Genomic DNA, 18,039 nt, shown 5'->3' on the forward strand with positions numbered 1-18,039 from the left:
CTGAGCTCTGGGACTGCCCTCACCCCTGTGGCCCAGCTGGGGCCCTGCTCCCCGCCAGAGAGACGTGGGGTCCCACTGGTCTGGTCGGGCTCCGGGCTCCGAGGCCGCCCCGCCGAGCGCTCACTCTCTGTCCCCTCCCTTCAGAAGGTCACCCGAAGGGCCAAGGTGGCTCCCGCCGAGAGGATGAGCAAGTTCCTGAAGCACTTCACTGTCGTTGGGGATGACTACCATGCCTGGAACATCAACTACAAGAAATGGGAGAATGAAGAAGAGGAGGAGGAGGAAGAGGAGGAGGAGGAGGAGCAGCAGCCGCCGCCGCCGCCAACACCAGCTTCAGAGGAAGAGGGCCGAGCTGCTGAGCCAACTGCGGCCCCTGTCTCCACACCCAGGCGCCCTCTAGACTTCAGGACCAGGGTGAAGAAGCTCTTCAGCTCCCACAGGTTTCAGGTAGGTGGGCAGAGCCCTCAGCTGAGAGTCACGAGGCTGGGGTGGGGGCCCATCTCTGCCACTGCCTCATTCCCGGTGCAGATGTCTCCTGGGCACCGACCATGTGCCAGGCGCCTACACAGTGCTGGGTCCCCGGGGCAGGTCCCATGTTTCAGGGATTAAATCACACTCCAGCGGTCCATCCTCTGATGAATGGATAAACAACATGTGGTCCATCCACCCCCTGGAATACTCCTCAGCCACGAAAAGGAAGGAAACGACACCGGCTACAGCTGAGTGAGGGAAGCCAGACACAAAAGACTCTGTATCGTATGATTCCATTTATGTGAAATGCCCAGAAGGAGCAAATCCGTAGGCACAGAAAGCAGACTGGTGATTGTCACAGGTTGGAGGGAGGGAAGAATGCCTCATGGGTACAGGGCTCCCATTCGGGGTGATGAAAATGTTCTGGAACTATATAGTGGTGGGTGGTTCCACAACCTTGGGAAGAGACTTAATGCTACTGAATTTTAAAATGGTCAATTTTATGTTATACAAATTTTGCCGCACACTCACAAAGTCAATTAAAGGATAAACATTGGAGGCAGGAAAAACATGCCAGCCCCACAAGGCGAGAGCGTGCCAGGCCACACCCACTCTTCACCCTGGGGGCCTCAGTCTCAGCCAAAAATACCTGCCAGGCTTCACTCACCGCCGACTTCCAGGTGTGGTCATGGGGAGACCATGAGAGGGAGATGGGGGGGTGCTTCAAAGGACAGCAAAGGAATGGAGCTTTCTGCGGAGTTCAGGATCTGTCCTGCCATCTGATTGTGAAGGATAAAGACAGGTGCAGTCTGGCCAGCCCTCAGGTGGCAGGCAGGAGTCCAGGAGCACGTCTAAGGCCCAGGAGAATGCAAGAGGCCCAGGGACACTGGGGAAGCACGCAGCCCCTGTCAGCCCCGTTATCATGTGGAGCCATTTGGGGGACCCTGGGTCAAGATAATCCGGTTCCTACCAAGAGCCAGTGTCCCTTCTGGAAGCAGAGAGAAGCAGCCCTTGCCTCTCCCATCGCTGACTTTGTTCCAGGGTAAAACAGGGAAAATTTATTTTGGTCTTTTTTTGCTTTTATGTGGCTTCGAGAAAGAATGCAGGCCCAGCAGCCCGGCACAGTGCTTTCCTCTGTGGCTGCGACAGGAAAGAAAGCGTGGTATTAAGTTGTTGGGGTTGAAATCCCAAACCCTCAATTTTCAGGAGCAGGAGGAAGGAGCCAGCTTCCTTCCAGCTGCAAGGGGAGCCCTGGATTATCCCTCTCGGGGAGGTGCCCCCCTTCTCCTGACTCAGCCCACCAGCTGGCCCCCTGAGCTGGGATCCCTGGAGATGCTGGTTCTGGGGAAAAACAAGTAGAGATGCTAGTCATTCACTCAACAGCCGTTTCTTAGCACCTGTGTATGGGGTGGGGGTGGGTGATATGGATTACAGTGGTGAGCACAGTGGACATGTTCCTGCCCCACTCACGGATACAGTCATTCCAGAAACCACCCAGACAGATAACTGGCTACACGTGGAGAGAAGCCCTCTGTAGGAAAACAGAAGGGGGCTCTGAGAGATCCTGGGGATGGGGAGACATGTCTAGGAGGTGACATGTCCCTCTCCCCCAACACATGAAGGCTGGGCAGGAGTGAGCTCAGTGGGTGGGAGAGGGAGCAGCTTTCCAGGCAGATGGCCCTGTTGCTAAGGGCCCGAGGTCGGCAGCGTTGCAGGACTGAGGAGGGTCCACGCGGCATGTGTGTGGTGAGAAGAGGGACCGCTTGGCAAGAGAGGAGGCACTGGAAGGTCGTCATCCCTGGGCAGTGGGCAGCCATGGAAAGTTTACAGGCGGGTGGGAGGGGGTGACATGACCAGATTTGGAGAGGGGGCTCAGAGTAGAAGAAAGGTGGCCACCTCACAGCGGCGGATACAGGTTCAGGCTCAGGGGTTCGATCTGTGCCAGTAGGATCAGCATACAGAAGATTCTGGAATCCCTTTCCTTCAAACCACTTGTTCCACATGGTTTGAGGTGGCCAAGGTGACATGATGTACAGATGACTGCTGTCACACATATGGAATGGCACACCAAGAGAGAAAATACAGGGTGGGGACCCAGGCATTGTAGCTTTGTGACCTTGGGCCTGAGATTCATATAAAATTAATCATTTCAAAGGGAATCATTCAGTGGCATTTATTTAATACATTCACAATGTTGCACAGCCATCACCACTATCTGGTTCCAGAACGTTTTCATCACCCCCAAAGGAGATTTGGTACCCATTAAACAATAACCTCCCAGCCCTGACAACCGCTAATCTTACTGCATCTATAGATTTGCCTGTTCTGGACATTTCATACAAATGGAATCATACAACACACATTGTCTTTTGCGTCTGGCTTCTTTCACTTTAGCATAATGTTTTCTAGGTTCAACCACGTCATCGCATGTTCCAGTACTTTGTCTCTTTTTAGGGCTGCATATGCAGTCTGTTTTTAATATTTCTGTGCCTTGGTTTTAAGTCAGATCCCTTTAGCTCTAAAATAAAACCAAGGATGAAGAAAGAAAGAAAAGGGGGGAAAAAAACCACCAAAGGCTTGAATCTTTATTAAGCTGCTGAATTTGATCTGTATGAAAATTTCATTGAAAAACAGTTTGCCATGCAATTTCACAATAATCCATATCATCAAATCATTTAATTACTGAAATAATTAGCTACGGGTGGAAATGATAAAAAATGTATACAGTACATCGTTCTTAGCAGGCCTGGACTTGTAGAATTTCATCCTGAAACTGCCAAGAAAATTAATGGCAACATTAACCTTCAGAGGCCAAAATCGATGTACCTGAGAGTGTAAGAGGCGAGGCCCCGGGGGAAGCAAGTAACGGTCCACCGTTTCCAAAGGAAGAAAGTCACGCAACGTCCCCCGGGTCCCTCCATTGCTGCCATTCCCATCACCACCCTGTCTTCCCTGTGGTCTCTCTGAACACCGTCACCACCACCCATTAGTGCCCTCATCAGAGTCGTCACCACCTCCATCTCCGTGACCACCACCATCACTGCAATCACCCACTCCCTCTGCTCTGGTTCCCACTGCCCTCTTCTGCCCCCAGGTCATGACTGTCTTTCCCACAACTCTTCTCGGCTTTCCACCTGAACCGGGGCAGCTATTTTATGTGCACAGCGGACATCACTGTACCCCAACTGCCCAAAGCGGGCAGAGCCTGGAGGTCCCTCCCACCACTCAGACCTCTGAGGCTGCATGTTGCTCATTATTTGCTGAGCATCTACTCTGGGCTTACCCGAGCGAGAGCAATGCACAGTACTAGGAAAATAAAAATGTGGCAGAATGTTTTTATTGCTTATTTTGTTTGCCACCTAGGGATTAGCAGTTTGGTTTGAGAGATGCTGGGAAACAGTGAACGAGTAAGAAAAAGACAAGTAGTGCCCGGCTGCCATGGCTCAGTGGTTGAGCGTCGACCTATGAACCAGGAGGTCATGGTTCGATTCCCAATCAGGGCACATGCCTGGGTTGTGGGCTCAATGCCCAGTGTGGGGTGTGCAGGAGGCAGCTGATCAATGATTCTCATCATTGATGTTTCTATCTCTCTGTCTCCCTTCATCTCTGAAATCAATAAAAATATATATTTTAAAAAAAAGACAAGTAGTGACAGAGGGTCAGTGAGTGAGCTGTCCTGAGATGCCCTGGTACAGGCACTGAGGTGGCGAACAGCCCGGGAAGGCAGCAGGGGGAGGAGGGGCTTCTGTGGCTTCTGTGGAGGAGCTGGCCCCCAGCGGGCTCCCCACAGGGTGCTTGGGCCATAACCAGCAGCCTCCCATCCTTGGCATTTTTCCCTAGTGGTTTCATCCAGATGTTTCCAAACCAACCTTTGAAAGAAGGTTGTCTCCCTATAGAAGGCGGTCTCCCTTTAGGGCTCATGGCTTCTCCTCCTTCCCTGGGTCCGCAGGTCATCATCATTTGCCTGGTTGTGCTGGATGCCCTCTTGGTGCTGGCCGAGCTCATCCTGGACCTGAAGATCATCCAGCCGGACAAGAACAACTACGCCGGCCGGGTAGCGTGTCCACAGCCCTTATGCTTTCTTCACTCTGGTACCTGCACTGGAGGGGACAGAGCAGGGTGGACAGCAGCCGCCCTGAGGCTGCATGAGAGCAGATTGGGTGCTTTTAGTCAAAGGGCAGAGGAAAGTTATAAGCATTTACTACAAGCAGGACACTTTCTCCTTTCACTTGATGGCTTCCCGGACCGACCACTGAGCTGGAGTGTGTCCCTGATTCCAGAGGGGCGCTCTGACCAGGAGAACCATACTTTCCCGTCCCCTAGAAGAGCTGTTTCTCCTTAGCCGTTCTGATGGGGTCCCTAGGCTGGAGCCATCGGGGATGTGCCACTATTTATTCCCTGATTCACACTTCCTGCCGGAGTCCCTCCCCAACATTCGCCCAAGGGGCACTGGATACCCCAAAAATACACCACCTGTGGCCCATCGTCAGTAACACAGGAGACAGTCGGGGGCTGGAAAGCTTCTCCCAAGACTTTTTTAAAAACAAAAGTTGATTTATAATTCGAAAATGCCCTTTCAGGTGTAAAACACCACCTTCCTACGCGTGGCCCCTTTCCCAAGGCACCCTTAGGTGTCCCTCTGCGGCCAGCCCCAGTCCTTCCATACATGGATGAATTTCTCTTTCCTTCTTTTTTTTTTTAACAGAATTGATAACATACCTGCAAACTCACTGTCTTGTGCTCTTCTTTTTCCTCAACTTTTTGATTATGAAAAAAAAGAGGCAAATCTACATTTTGCTATATTTGCTTTATATCTATCCACAAACACACCCATATATTATTGTCTGACCATTTGAAAGTAAGTTAGACATCATGACACTTCATCCTAAATACTTTGATGTACATAAGAATAAGGTCTTCCTCCTACAGAACCACAATAGCATTTTCATACTTTTAAAATTATCAATAATTCCATATCTAACAGCCAATTAGCATCCACTCAGGAGCATTGGCTGGCCAGTGAATACACTGGGGGATGCAAACTGGTGATTTTGAGTTGTCTTTCCTTCTACATCACATAGTTGCTATTCTTTTATAAGAGCTTTCCTTTTTCCCGTGTGCACATGTGTGTGCATGTACCCCTCACTATGGACGCATGGATTTTTTGTGTGTTATGTATTCAGTGTATTACAATGATAGCCATTCTTTTCAATATTCAAATGGTCCCAAACCTGGCCACTGTGAGCCCCTTCGAGTGGACTGCTGTGTTCCTTTGGCACGACCCCATAGTCTGTGAGCATTTCCCTGCTCAAAGATGATGTCCCAGCTGACTTTGAACTTTCCCTGCCTCAGAATGGAAATGGTTACTTTACTGAAGACCAGTATTTATCAGTCAGGATCTGGGAACTCTTCACTTGCCATCTACCTTGGTGATCATTGCTAGTCAACCCATATGGATCAGCCTTCGTCTTCTTAACAGTTGCGTAGTGCTCCATATGGAGGTACCATAATGCATTTGACGATTGCCCTCTAATGGATATTTCAATTTTTCTACAAACTATGTAGAAGATCTTGTTTGGCAAGTGATGCTGCAGCAAGTATCCTTACGAGTCTTTGTACACATGAATTAGGCTGTAGGATAAATTCCAAGCAGTGGCATTGTTACCCAACTGAAGGGTCTGTTTGCCTGCACTTATCAAACGAGAGTTTGCAGCCAAGGAAGTAAGGATTTATTAAGGAGATGGCACCATGCCTGGAGTCACAGGTGAGCTACTGCTCAAAAAACTCCTTCCCCATGGCTTCCAGGGGAAGGACTTTATGGGGGTGGGGGGAATCATTAATCATGACTCAAGGAGTTAGGGTCGTGGTCTCTATTGATTGGTTGGCGCTAGGGTAGAGGGTAGTTGATCACTGTATCTGGTCCTGATGTCAGCCATGGAGTCATTCTGTCCTGATTGGGCAAGGACATGTTTGGAGGGATTGCTCTGCTTTCCTGGAAACTGAGGCCAACATGCTCTCTGTAGTTTGATTGAAAATTCTGTCTCTATAAATCAATAGACTTGTTCTAAGACTACTGGATGCTGACCAGAACCTCATTGCTCTGAGGGCTTAATGATTAAGCAAGGTGGGTGAGTCAGGGTGCTGGGTGAGAGGCGAGTTTGAGTCAAAGGGAAAAAAATGAAAAGGCCCAATGAAAGAACATAAGGTTTCTGCACGGTGATAGTATTGCTATGCCAATAGGCACGGCGGATGTTTTCCAAGCCGCCATCGCCCAGCTGTCCTTCAAAGAGCAGAGCCCTGTCTGCTGTTCCCGCTGCTTTACCAGCCCGAGAACAGGGCCTGATGCTGGTAGGGGCTTGGGACTGGCCAGTGAATGAAATCTCTCTCTGGCGACCTGACAGGTGCACTTGGCCTGCTGGTCTGTGACCTGCCCCACCCGGACCTGCACTCACTGTGCTTCCTTGTCTCCTTCAGGTGTTCCACTACATAAGCATTGCCATCCTGACCTTCTTCATGATAGAGGTTTTCTGTAAAATATCTGTTTTCCGCTTCGAGTTCTTCCACCACAAGTTTGAAATCCTGGACTCTGTTGTCGTCGTGGTCTCATTTGTCCTCGACATCGTCGTCCTGTTCCAGGAGCATGAGTTTGAGGCTCTTGGCCTGTTGATTCTGCTCCGGCTGTGGCGGGTGGCCCGGATCATCAACGGTATGTCCCCTGCACCCCTGGGTGGCAGAGCAGATAGGAACGGGTGGCACCTGGGAGTGGACACAGAGGCTGCAGGTCGTGGTTTCCAGGTCGGTTTCCTCTCCTCCCCGCCGTCTAGAGGAAAGTGAAGTGGTCTGATCTGGGGTCCCACCACCACCTCTGTGCCTAAGACGGACACCAAGATGTGCTCTCAGAGGAACTACCTTTCTCCTTTAGGCCCTATTTCTATTAGACCAGTGGTCGGCAAACCACGGCTCACAAGCCACATGTGGCTCTTTGGCCCCTTGAGTGTGGGTCTTCCACAAAATACCCCGTACAGTGTGATTGAAACTTCGTGGCCCATGCGCAGAAGTCGGTTTTCGGCCTGGGCAAGTCTATTTTGAAGAAGTGGCGTTAGAAGAAGTGGGGGGGTGTCAGTCGGTCGGTCGGTCAGGCGGGCCACGGGATACGCAGCGCGGGGGGAGGCGTGCGCGATTCATGCACGAGTTGAGTGAGCCAGTCAGTCAGCAGTCTCATGTGCAGTGGTTAGTGCTAGTCGTGTCCGCAAATCGCGTGGGTGACAAAAGATAGACGAAACAAGTAGACAAGATGAGTGTGGATGGGAGAGTTGGAAGGGGTCAATCAGACTGAGGACGTTTTTAGCAAAGGCCATCTTAGGAGTACCCTAATTAAGTTAATAACAATGTACCTACCTATATAGTTTAAGTTTAAAAAATGTGGCTCTCAAAAGAAATTTCAGTCGTCGTACTGTTGATATTTGGCTCTGTTGACTAATGAGTTTGCCGACCACTGTATTAGACTAATCACACCCTACCCACCTGGGGAGGGGCCTCATCCAAAAGGGATGCAAGGAAGCTGAAAAATGGTTTACGCTAGATCCTGCCTCCTTTGAGAAAAGCACAACATGTGTTAGTGTGATGAAGGCTCTGAGAACTGTAATATTTTCCAAATTGACGAATCTGATACTTTCTGGGTACGTAATACCTATTCACATGCTGTAGACACTGGCTGTGGAGTACACACTTGAGGAAATACTGCATATTTTAGGTAAAAAGCCTATGCCTTGCACACCCTGTTTGTACAGGGAGCCTCTATCTCAGAGAATTCATGTTTCTGCTATGACTTTATTTTATTTTTATTGATTTGAGAGAGAGGAAGGGAGAGAGAGAAAAACATCTATGTGAGAGAGAGTGGTTGCCTCGAGCACAAGCACCAACTGAGGCAGGGAAAGAACCTGCAACCCAGATACATCCCCTTAACTGGGAATCGAACCCGCAACCCCTCGGTGCTCAGGCCGACACTCTATTCACTGAGCCACACCAGCCAGGCCAGCACCTTTGTGGCTTTTGCACACACTGCTGCTAGGCAGTGCTGTGGTGAAGAAGCTCTGTGCTACGGAGCTCAATGCTCATCTGTTCAGTGATTATTTTTAAGGATTTTTCAGCCCCTGGGGACCAAAGAGAAGTATTTCACAACGAGGTCCTCAGAAATGAAAAATCTGACCCTCCTAGTTCAGATGCCTTTAAGCAATGACTGTTGTACTTGTCTGTCACACTCTTCTCAACTGTATACATTTATAAGGAACACAGATTTTTTTTTCAAGTGGTTAAGTTAGAAACCAGGATCATTGAGACCCTCAATTATTTTTCAGGAATAATTATCTCAGTTAAGACACGTTCAGAACGGCAACTGTTGAGGTTAAAACAGATAAATATGCAGTTGGCTGCCAAGATCCAGCACCTTGAGTTCAGCTGCTCTGAGAAGGTAAGAAAGCACTTCTGGACTTGTATGCATGCATATAAGCATAACTAATGGACATAAGACACTGGGGGGTAAGGGAGGGCAGGGGATTGTCAAGGGCGGGGGAAAAAAAAGGACACATATGTAATACCCTTTGTAATACTTTTAGCAAAAAATAAAAATTAAAAAAAAAAAAAAAAAGAAAGCACTTCTGGGGAAATACCACCTGTTGGCAGTTGCCCACCTCAGCACAGTGCTTCTCATGCCAGGCCTTTGCTCCTGTGGGCCTTGAGCCAGGAGCACCCCTCGCCCTGGCCAAGTCTTCCCTGTCCTTGCCTCCTTCCCAGAGCTAGGCTGGGCATCCCTCCTCTTGTCCCTGGACCCCATCTGACTGGCAGTCGCCTTCAGCGGACTGACTCCACAAGCCTCGTGGCCTGTCCTCGTACCAGGGCTCACGGAATGATGGTCACATCCCTGGTGAGGCTCAGAGGTAAATTCAGTTATTTCTCTGCTTTTGTAATAACAGGAACAAGAAATTGAAAGACTTAACAAGCTACTGAGACAGCACGGACTCCTGGGGGAGGTGAACTAGAGGCATCCCTACTCCACTCGAGACACCGCCTCACGGGCTGTGGCTGTGAATGAGACGCGTGGGGCATCTGCGGGACAGGGCTGGTCTGATGTCTTTGCCTCCTACCCAGCCTGGATTCTGGAGGGACAGTCTTCCGGAAGGCTCTGTCTCTTCCTCGGTGTGACCGAGGGCTTCCCATCCCATTCCCACCTGCACTGTATCACAAATGTATCATAAGCTGTTTCTCATGTTGAACACTTGACTCTTGCTTGAAAATGTACAACAAAGCTGGACAGTCACTAGTTGTACATAACATTTAATCTCATCAAATGTAGTTTTCACTTTCTACGTGAATGCTGAGGCATTCTTTCATATGAGCGCTCTGAAAGACAAAAGAAAAAAAAAGGAAGCTACCTTAGCGACCAGCCCTTCTGGAAAGGCCTTTTCTATTTCCAAGCTGTTCTGAACAGCTTGTTGTAGGGCAGTTCCCCAAGGAGGCTGTCCTCGGGTTCCCACCCCCTCCTCCGCATCATCCAGCTGCATCACCCAGCTGCTAGCTGGCTCCACCTCGTTCTGCCACCTGACATTTTTCTCAATTACTGTACAATTAATGTATAACATAAACTCTCTCCTTCCCCCGGACCCTCCTACTATATTCTTTCCAGCTTCAACTGCTTGGAACTGCTCTGTGGCATTCCACCCAGCCCACCAGTTGGAGAGCTAGCTAGCGACAGTGCCTGGTACAGAAATGTCGATTGGACCCAAGACTCCACTCTAATTAACATGACATTTGGGGGAAGATCCCCTCCTGAGGCCTTGTATTCTATCTGCATGAGCTTATACAATAGTTCGCTATTTTTGTACTCGTTTCAATGGGACTTGAAAGAAAACCTGAACTAAAAACAATGATTATTTTAACAACAACTCACATCAAAGCAGGAGGTGAGTGAACTGGATAAGCCCTCAATGCCTGTGCTACTTCAAAGTCTGTTCTCTCTACCGTCTTCCCAAAGGTGCAATTTGGTTTCCACATATGATCTGTGTGTTGAGAGTTTTGGAAATTACCAAGATCAGATAGTGCCCCATTTTAAAGTCAAACAAGTAGAATAAAATTTCCAAAAGGAGGGAAATGAGTGGGGAGGGGAGGTGTACTGGTCTGGAAGTGTAATAAAATGAGATGTTGCTGAGGGGCCCCACAGTCACTCTATTCTAGAGGTGTAGCCTCCTTTCTTTAATGACTTACGTCAAACAAATGGGAAGAAGAAATTGAAGGGCAGCTTGGCATTGATGGTTGGCCGAGCTCTGAAGCCTGCCACTGCAGGTGCAGACACATCCACGAAAGTAACCGCAGTGGAAATAAGAATCGTCCTTTCTTTTCCTGAGTTGGTCTGTAACAAAAAGCCAGGGTGATGTCAGCCTTGCCGCCGTGTGCTACCAGGATAACAAAGACAGGAGGACATCTTTCATTCTCTTCCTCACCGACCATTGTTGGTCCGTTCAAAAATCTGATAGGTATGTGGAGGGCTAATCAGCCATTAACTTGGATGAGAGAAATAATTTTTACCCAGCTTGTCCCAACACATCGATGTCAATCACAACTCAATTTTCATAAGAATTTTAAAGATCAAATCTAAACAAGCGCGCTACTGTGAATAAAACCCTTGTCAGTGGAGGTTTTTCCTCTAAGACTTAGAGTCTAATCAGCGGTTCTCAACCTGTGGGTCGCGACCATCGGAAAACACATATAGCATATCAGATATTTACATTACGATTCATAACAGTAGCAAAATTACAGTTATGAAGTAGCAACGAAAATAATTTTATGGGTGGGGGTCACCACAACATGAGGAGCTGTATTAAAGGGTCGCGGCGTTAGGAAGGTTGAGAACCACTGGCTAAGTGGAAGAAAATGACTGCTACAATGTTTTAAGAATCCAGATGGTTGCCCTGGCTGGTTTGGCTCAGTGGATAGAGTGTCGGCCTGCAGACAGAAGGCTCTGGGTTTGATCCCAGTCAAGGGCACATGCCTGGGTTGCGGGTTCAATCCCTAGTAGGGGTCATGCAGGAAGCAGCCGATTAATGATTCTCTCTCATCATTGATGTTTCTATCTCCCTTCCTCTCTGAAATAAATAAAAATATATTTTAAAAAAATAATCCAGATTGTTTCCGTTTTAATTATAATCTTTTTCACAAAATAATAAATTTTACTATCACACTTGAGTTTTGTCTGGACTTGGGTCTTAACCTATACCTTGAAACTAAAGTTAGGCCTACCTTAGGATATGAGGATGAAATTAGATTTGCAGTTACGTTGACTATTTTAGCCTGTGGGTTCAGTAAGGATCCGTACTTAGTCCACTTCACTTCTATAACCAAAGCCAGCGGGAGCTGGCAGACATCCTACAAAACAAAATGCTGTTAATCAGTTTGACTATTACGCCAACTGCAAGTCAAACTTAATCTGCAGTTCAGAGTTTTAATTATAAAATGTTTCACATATTACAAAATGTTCTGAACAAGAGAATGAATAGACTCTCAAAGTTCAGATAAAAACCGCTTAGAGAAAGCACATATTTTAAAGTACTCAATGCTCCAAAAACATTTTAACACCTAAAGCACAATTTTCCCATTCCTTCCAATTCCTCTGATTTCTAAAGAGGCCAGCATCACCTGGGAGTTGTAAGCCCAGTGCATGTCTGTAGAACCTTCAGGGCCTTGCCTGCTCTAACTTCCTCTACCTGTTTACAGCTACCTCCAAGATACTTGAGGAGAGAAACTGGCATTGGGTGGGGAGGAGAAAGAGAGGATGGTATTATTAACAGACAAATTAAACCCAATTGCATATCATGTTAAAATACACATAAAAGAAATATAAGTGCCTTCTTTTCATTTATCTAATTTCATCAATTGGCAAATAAGGTGTTACGCTGGTTTTACAGGCAGAGTCTGAGTTGTCAAAGATACTGCCAACGCTCCACAGGAACCGAGCACCTCCATGGAGCTGCCAGTTCAGACTGGACGCTGTGGGAGCTGGGCCTGAGGCCTCTGCCCCAGGGCCTCTGTTTGGGCAGCCCCAGGGGGAAAATGGTTGGTGGGTCTTCCCGATCTTTTTCCTGCCTCTAGAGTCGACCTCTATAGTTGGCAACTGTGATAACTGTTGAAGCTGCATGATGGTTAGAAGGGATTCCGTTGTATTATTCTATTTTTGTGTATGTTTGAAATTTTCCACAATAACAAGTTTTTAAAAACACATCTCTTCAAAGCATGAGAAGCTAGCAGGCCTGCTAAATTTGTGCCTGCCAAAAAGGCACTGGTGGGATCCTTAGCTTGGAACTGCCTTTGAAGCAATTTGTAGGCTGAGAGATCCTGGACTATCCTGTTATTAGGAGAAGATGCAACAAGCAGCTGGTATAACTGAGCTTAGCAGATGCTCTCATGTCTGCTTCTACCTGGGTTTCCTGAAAGATTGGCCCAAAACCCACCCCAGGCCCTGAGCTCCCTGGACCAGCACAGACCCTGGCAGTGCTAATGTCCTCGCTGCTGCGTCTCGTCTCCTCCCAACGTTTTCCCTTCTGAGGGGGAAGTAATAACTGGATGTCTTAACCCATCTCCAAGAAGCCAGAATCCAGAAGCCAGAAGCAATCTGCCTGGTTCACTGAGGCAGCAGCGCTGAGCCAAGACTTAGCAGCTGAACAGCAGGGACTGAGCAATCACCCGTCTCTGGTAGGAAGGGCGGGATCCGAGCTGGGGAGGCGTCCTCACCCCCCTGTCCCCATGCTATAAATATGCTAAGCAGATAATGAAAGGCCTGAAGAAACTGTGAGAAGAAAAAGCTGGGCAATTAAAGGATAAGATGGAGAGCACACCTCCAGGCATGGGGCCAGCCCACACTGACTGCTGAGACAAAAGGAAAAGGTGGGCAGAAGAATCACATGTGATCAGGAACCCATTTATAGGATGTCAAATTCCATTAAACTCTTGGGAACTTTTGAATTGAAAGCTCTCATGTGGGCCGCCTTTGTAGCCCAGGGAACAGCTCTGTGGATGGGAGGATGTCTCAATCTCTCTGAGAGAGTCCTCACACTCGTCTCATATCCAATGCCTAGAGGCCTCATGTAACCCCAACAATGACAGTAGGAATGGTCAGGTTCCCGGTTTTGGAGTAACCACTAGGCACCATGAATATTAATCACCTCATTAACTCAACAATCCCTATGAGGTCGGTACTATAGCCATCATTCCCACTGCACAGACAGGAAAGGGCCCAACCCCACAAAATCAATGGCCAGTGACAGCAGTGTTAACAAGGACAAAATCAGTATTCAAGGTCCGGGCCCATCTGATGATAAAGCCCAGGCTCCAGCCCAGAGCCATCTACCTCCCACGGGGCGGAGGGGCATGGAAGAAAGAGAGATTGCCATTATGTGGCCTTCAACTTCTCCCCCTGTACCTTCGTGTGGGGTGCCTGGGTGATGAAGTGGACAGGCACCCAGTCCAGCACATCCTGGGCCTGAGAATTTCCAAAAGAGGCCACATAATCTGGGAAGCCCTGACCCTTCAGCAGGCTCTTCACCTTCTCCACGACAAGTGGACACGTGATAGTGCTGGTCAGTCTTTGGAGAAGGAAAAAGAAGTCAATCAAATGAGGCTGTTGTTCACACCAGCATTTTTCACAGGCTCAACAACACACATGCTCTCTGTGGTTTATTTTCTCACTCTCCAAAAGGGGATTGTTTGAAAGAAGCCAATGTGTTTCTAACTTTGAGAAATAGTCGTTGGCCAAGGGGATGCATACAAAACAATGTTTCTCAAACTGTGTTCCATCAAGAGGCTCTGCACAAGAAAGGTTCCACGGCCAAAAGTTTGAGAACTATTGCATACCCATGTCCCTCCTGAAGTACACTGGCATATTAAAGGCTCTGAGAAGTCCTAAGTAGGACCATGTTCTTAACTTTAATTGGTATTTCCCAAACATACTGAATCATAGACCTACCCCTACTGACAGCTTGTGGAAATGTATTCTGAACCCCCCTTTCACAAATGCTGGTCTAAAATGATCAGAACTAATAACGTAAGCTCTGGTCAGGGCGCTTAGTGGTTAGAGCGCCATCACAGGTTCAATTCCCAGTCAAAGGCACCTACCTGGGTTGCAGGTTTGTTCCATGGTTCCAGGGCATGTGCAGGAGGCAACCAATTGATGTTTCCCTCTATTTCTCCCCCCCCCCCCACTCTCTCTAAAAATGAATGGAAAAAATATCCTCAGTGAGGATTAACAACAACAAAAACAAAACTAATAATGTAAAAATGCAAATGGCGCACACTGGTCTAACCAAAATAATGACATAATTACCCTGGGGAGTTACAGGGTCAGAAGGGAGTGGATGGTGGGGTAGGGGGTGAAAGGGAATAGAGCCAGATTTTCATCTTCCATAGGTGGGAACTCAAGAAATAATCTATAAAACTAAAATATCAAGAAATAGCGTTACATGCAGGCCATTTAAAGATTTGAAGGTAAATTTCCAAAAAATCAGCTATAAGAGTTACTACCTCTGGGGTGGGGCAGGTGAGGGTAAGAACTGCTATTTTAGACTAAGCCATGCAGAGCCATTTGACATTTTACAGTAGGTGCACGTTGATAATAAAAAGGTAAATTAAAAGCAGCGCACACTCAGGCTTCCTCTCACTGGGCTTGCTATGTTGTGTGCAGGATATTAAAATGCAGACCTACAGCAAGGACTTCTAGGGGAAGTATTTTTGCTGTGAACTCAAGTGCTATGCAACCTTAAAAACAAAACATACAAAGCCTTGAGGTTTTTACTCCACTCTATTTGATTTTAAAAATGGTTGTAATAGTTTTCCTTTGAACCATGACACATGGCTTATGGTTCTGAGAATTAAAATAAAAAAACTATATTGTAATGTATTGTCACTATTGCTACTACCTATTAATAATCATAAGGTACATTGTAGCTTTCACAGGCACTCCCATCAGCTGAGGCACATGTCTGACTGAAAAGGTGGCGGGGGGCCGAGCGGGATGTTTTATTTTCTGATCAACACATGCAAGTTCCAACAGAAACAAGTCACTCCCTTACCTTAGTTTACAGCCAGATTGCATATTGTAACCAAATAATACTGGGGTCCGAATCCCCTCTACTGCCAAGCAGTCTTGCTCAGCTGTGCTACGAAGAATCGTAAGTTGTCCGTATCTATTCATGGTCTGAATAATCCCAGACTTTCATGGAGAGTTAAGGGGTAACCACCGAGTAGGACAGCATCTGGTTCTCAGGAAACAGGGGCACACGTGTGACTGAGACATGAGGGAGACCCAAATATCTCTCCTCTGGCCTCTGGGGATATGACAGCTATTTCCCAGGAGATGGTAAAAGCAGTTATAACTATTTTCCTTGATTGGATCCTCAGAAGAAAAAATCTTCAGAAACTGGCCCTTCAAAATTAATTTGAAGTTTTCAAAATCACTAAATTTGTTTGAATCTCTGTGAAATTAAATACATCTACATCTCTGTCAGCTTTTCGGGGTTAAGACTTTCATTATAAACACTGACCTTGTCCTGGGTCGTGCTGTTCCACCCCTAACCTCCAGTCTCCAAGGAGCCCCACGTGCTGTGTGGCCCGACCAGCCCCTCCAGAGCCACCAGGGAAGCCTGTGGCCAGACCAGCCCCTCCAGAGCCACCAGGGAAGCCTGTGGCCGAGACCAGCCCCTCCAGCCCACAGGCCCCTCAGCGATAAAGGGAAGCGTGGCTCCCGCACGTGGACAGGGAAATCAACCTTCTCCACGGAACCAAAAGGATATCCTTTGTGAGGCTGAAATCCAGCAGCCAGCGGGAGGCCCACAACATAACCAGGGTTTCCACTGAGAGGAACTGGCTTTGTATTTTGCTGAAAGACAATGCAGAAAAGCCCCCACGTAATTCTCACTTTAACAAGGAAGTGGCAGGGGGGAAATGAAATGCTTTTCAGAATAAAACCCAGAATTACCGATCAATAAAATAATTTCTCCCCTACTCTGAACTATAAATGTATCTGCTGAGTGTAGGAGTACATCATGCTGTAAAGGGCAGGCTTGCATGCAAGGACTCGGTCCCCGGGGGAAAGGATGCAGGCCGCGGCCTGCTGCATTACAAACCCAATGCTATGTGCAAGCCTTCGTTCAGTGCAAGGGGTTAGGTGTGGCAATAGTTCTAAACTGAGATTATGGTTTTCACTGACAAGTTAGGGTTTCTTTTCACTTGGCAATGAGCTACTTGTACAGAATTGACCTATCTTACCTGAATAAAATGAATTTCAAACTTTTGCTGGAGTGGAAGCTCTGCGTTGCTCACTGTCCCCAGAAGGAGAGAGAGATCGGCTTTTGTTACTTCACCTGCTTCTGTGTATGTGAGACTGTACTTTACCTGAAAACGAAAACGACACTCCAAATACACCTGTTCCCATGACATTTCTGTAGCTGTATTAATAACTCAAATAAACTATAGAGAGGAGGCTAATGCTTTCCCATTTCTCCACTTGAAGCTTTTCTCTCCTGTCCAATCAGGTAGGGGAGGTGTTATTTCGGCATCACCCCTGCTGACAAACAGGGTCATTTGAGCCTCTCCGTACCGATTAGTAAGTTCCACATCAGCTGGCCTGGGCAGAATATAATCAGTCTCTCTCTGCAGTGGAAACATTAAAACAAAACAGTGGCAACAACAACAAACTTTTATGTATCCTTGGAAGTCACTGGGTTTATGGAGAAAAAACACACGTGATTACTTCAGAGACAAAGAGGTATCCTCTAAGGCAGTGGTCGGCAAACTCATTCGTCAACAGAGCCAAATATCAACAGTGCAACGATTGAAATTTCTTTTGAGAGCCAAATTTTTTAAACTTAAACTATATGGGTAGGTACATTGTTATTAACTTAATTAGGGTACTCCTAAGGCTTAGGAAGAGCCACACTCAAGGGGCCAAAGAGGCGCATGTGGCTCATGAGCCACAGTTTGCCAACCACTGCTCTAAGGGGACAGCAGAAAGGCAAGCAGGAGGCCACATCAAGAAAAGCAATACCACAGTGTGGGCCAGAGCCCCTTTTGAAGGACATCCAGTTGAACCCCTCGGGACCATGCAGTTAGAGCCTGCCACAAACTGATGGAGCTTTCAAAGCCACTGGGCCCCTACCTCTAGAACGACCTTGGTGCAGACTTTAACAGCCCCAGCCTCTTCGACAAGAACCGGCTCCAATACGTGTGTGTCTGCCAGCCGGGTGAGCGTTTTATTTAGAGACTGAATGACGATGGACTGGACAGTGATAGGGACCTGCAAAATAAAGAAGTCCTGGATTACCGAAGACACTACAACAGAAGTGAACGGGTTAAAATAACAAAACACTTGAAACGAACCTCCACTGACACACTGCCAAGTAGGGAAAAGCGTGCTACAGAACAACAGGCATGCTGTGTAATTCCACATTTGCGAAAATGTGGATATTTATATGTAAGTACATATATACGTTCACAGAGAAAATACTTAAGGATTTAGCCAAAACTTTA

General features: G+C 47.5%; 2 protein-coding genes across 5 annotated transcripts in view; one reads left to right on the top strand and one right to left on the bottom strand.

Moving 5' to 3' along the window:
* Nucleotides 1-11,620, top strand: part of HVCN1 (hydrogen voltage gated channel 1) — a 29,810-nt gene extending 18,190 nt beyond the window's left edge. For all 3 annotated transcript variants that reach the window (XM_070400275.1, XM_070400274.1, XM_070400276.1), the window contains exons 4-8: nt 145-447; nt 4,421-4,525; nt 6,946-7,177; nt 8,829-8,941; nt 9,444-11,620. In XM_070400275.1, coding sequence (XP_070256376.1) covers nt 145-447; nt 4,421-4,525; nt 6,946-7,177; nt 8,829-8,941; nt 9,444-9,509 — 819 coding nt within the window. In that variant the 3' untranslated portion in view covers nt 9,510-11,620. The remainder of the gene's footprint in view (nt 1-144; nt 448-4,420; nt 4,526-6,945; nt 7,178-8,828; nt 8,942-9,443) is intronic.
* TCTN1 (tectonic family member 1) overlaps nt 2,668-18,039 on the bottom strand; it is a 29,148-nt gene continuing 13,776 nt past the window's right edge. The window contains exons 8-15 of one of the 2 annotated variants that reach the window (XM_070400272.1): nt 17,669-17,806; nt 16,780-16,905; nt 16,305-16,390; nt 15,585-15,725; nt 13,940-14,102; nt 11,764-11,889; nt 10,732-10,876; nt 2,668-9,870 (exon numbers count right to left, since the gene is read on the bottom strand). In XM_070400272.1, the coding sequence (XP_070256373.1) occupies nt 10,733-10,876; nt 11,764-11,889; nt 13,940-14,102; nt 15,585-15,725; nt 16,305-16,390; nt 16,780-16,905; nt 17,669-17,806 (924 nt within the window). In that variant the 3' untranslated portion in view covers nt 2,668-9,870; nt 10,732. Of the gene's footprint in view, nt 9,871-10,608; nt 10,877-11,763; nt 11,890-13,939; nt 14,103-15,584; nt 15,726-16,304; nt 16,391-16,779; nt 16,906-17,668; nt 17,807-18,039 lie in introns of those variants that run through there. The other variant, XM_070400273.1, reaches the window with a different exon arrangement.

This window comes from Myotis yumanensis, unplaced genomic scaffold (assembly GCF_028538775.1).
Source record: "Myotis yumanensis isolate MYYU_CA2020_CCGP unplaced genomic scaffold, mMyoYum1.0.hap1 SCAF_19, whole genome shotgun sequence".
Taxonomy (NCBI): domain Eukaryota; kingdom Metazoa; phylum Chordata; class Mammalia; order Chiroptera; family Vespertilionidae; genus Myotis; species Myotis yumanensis.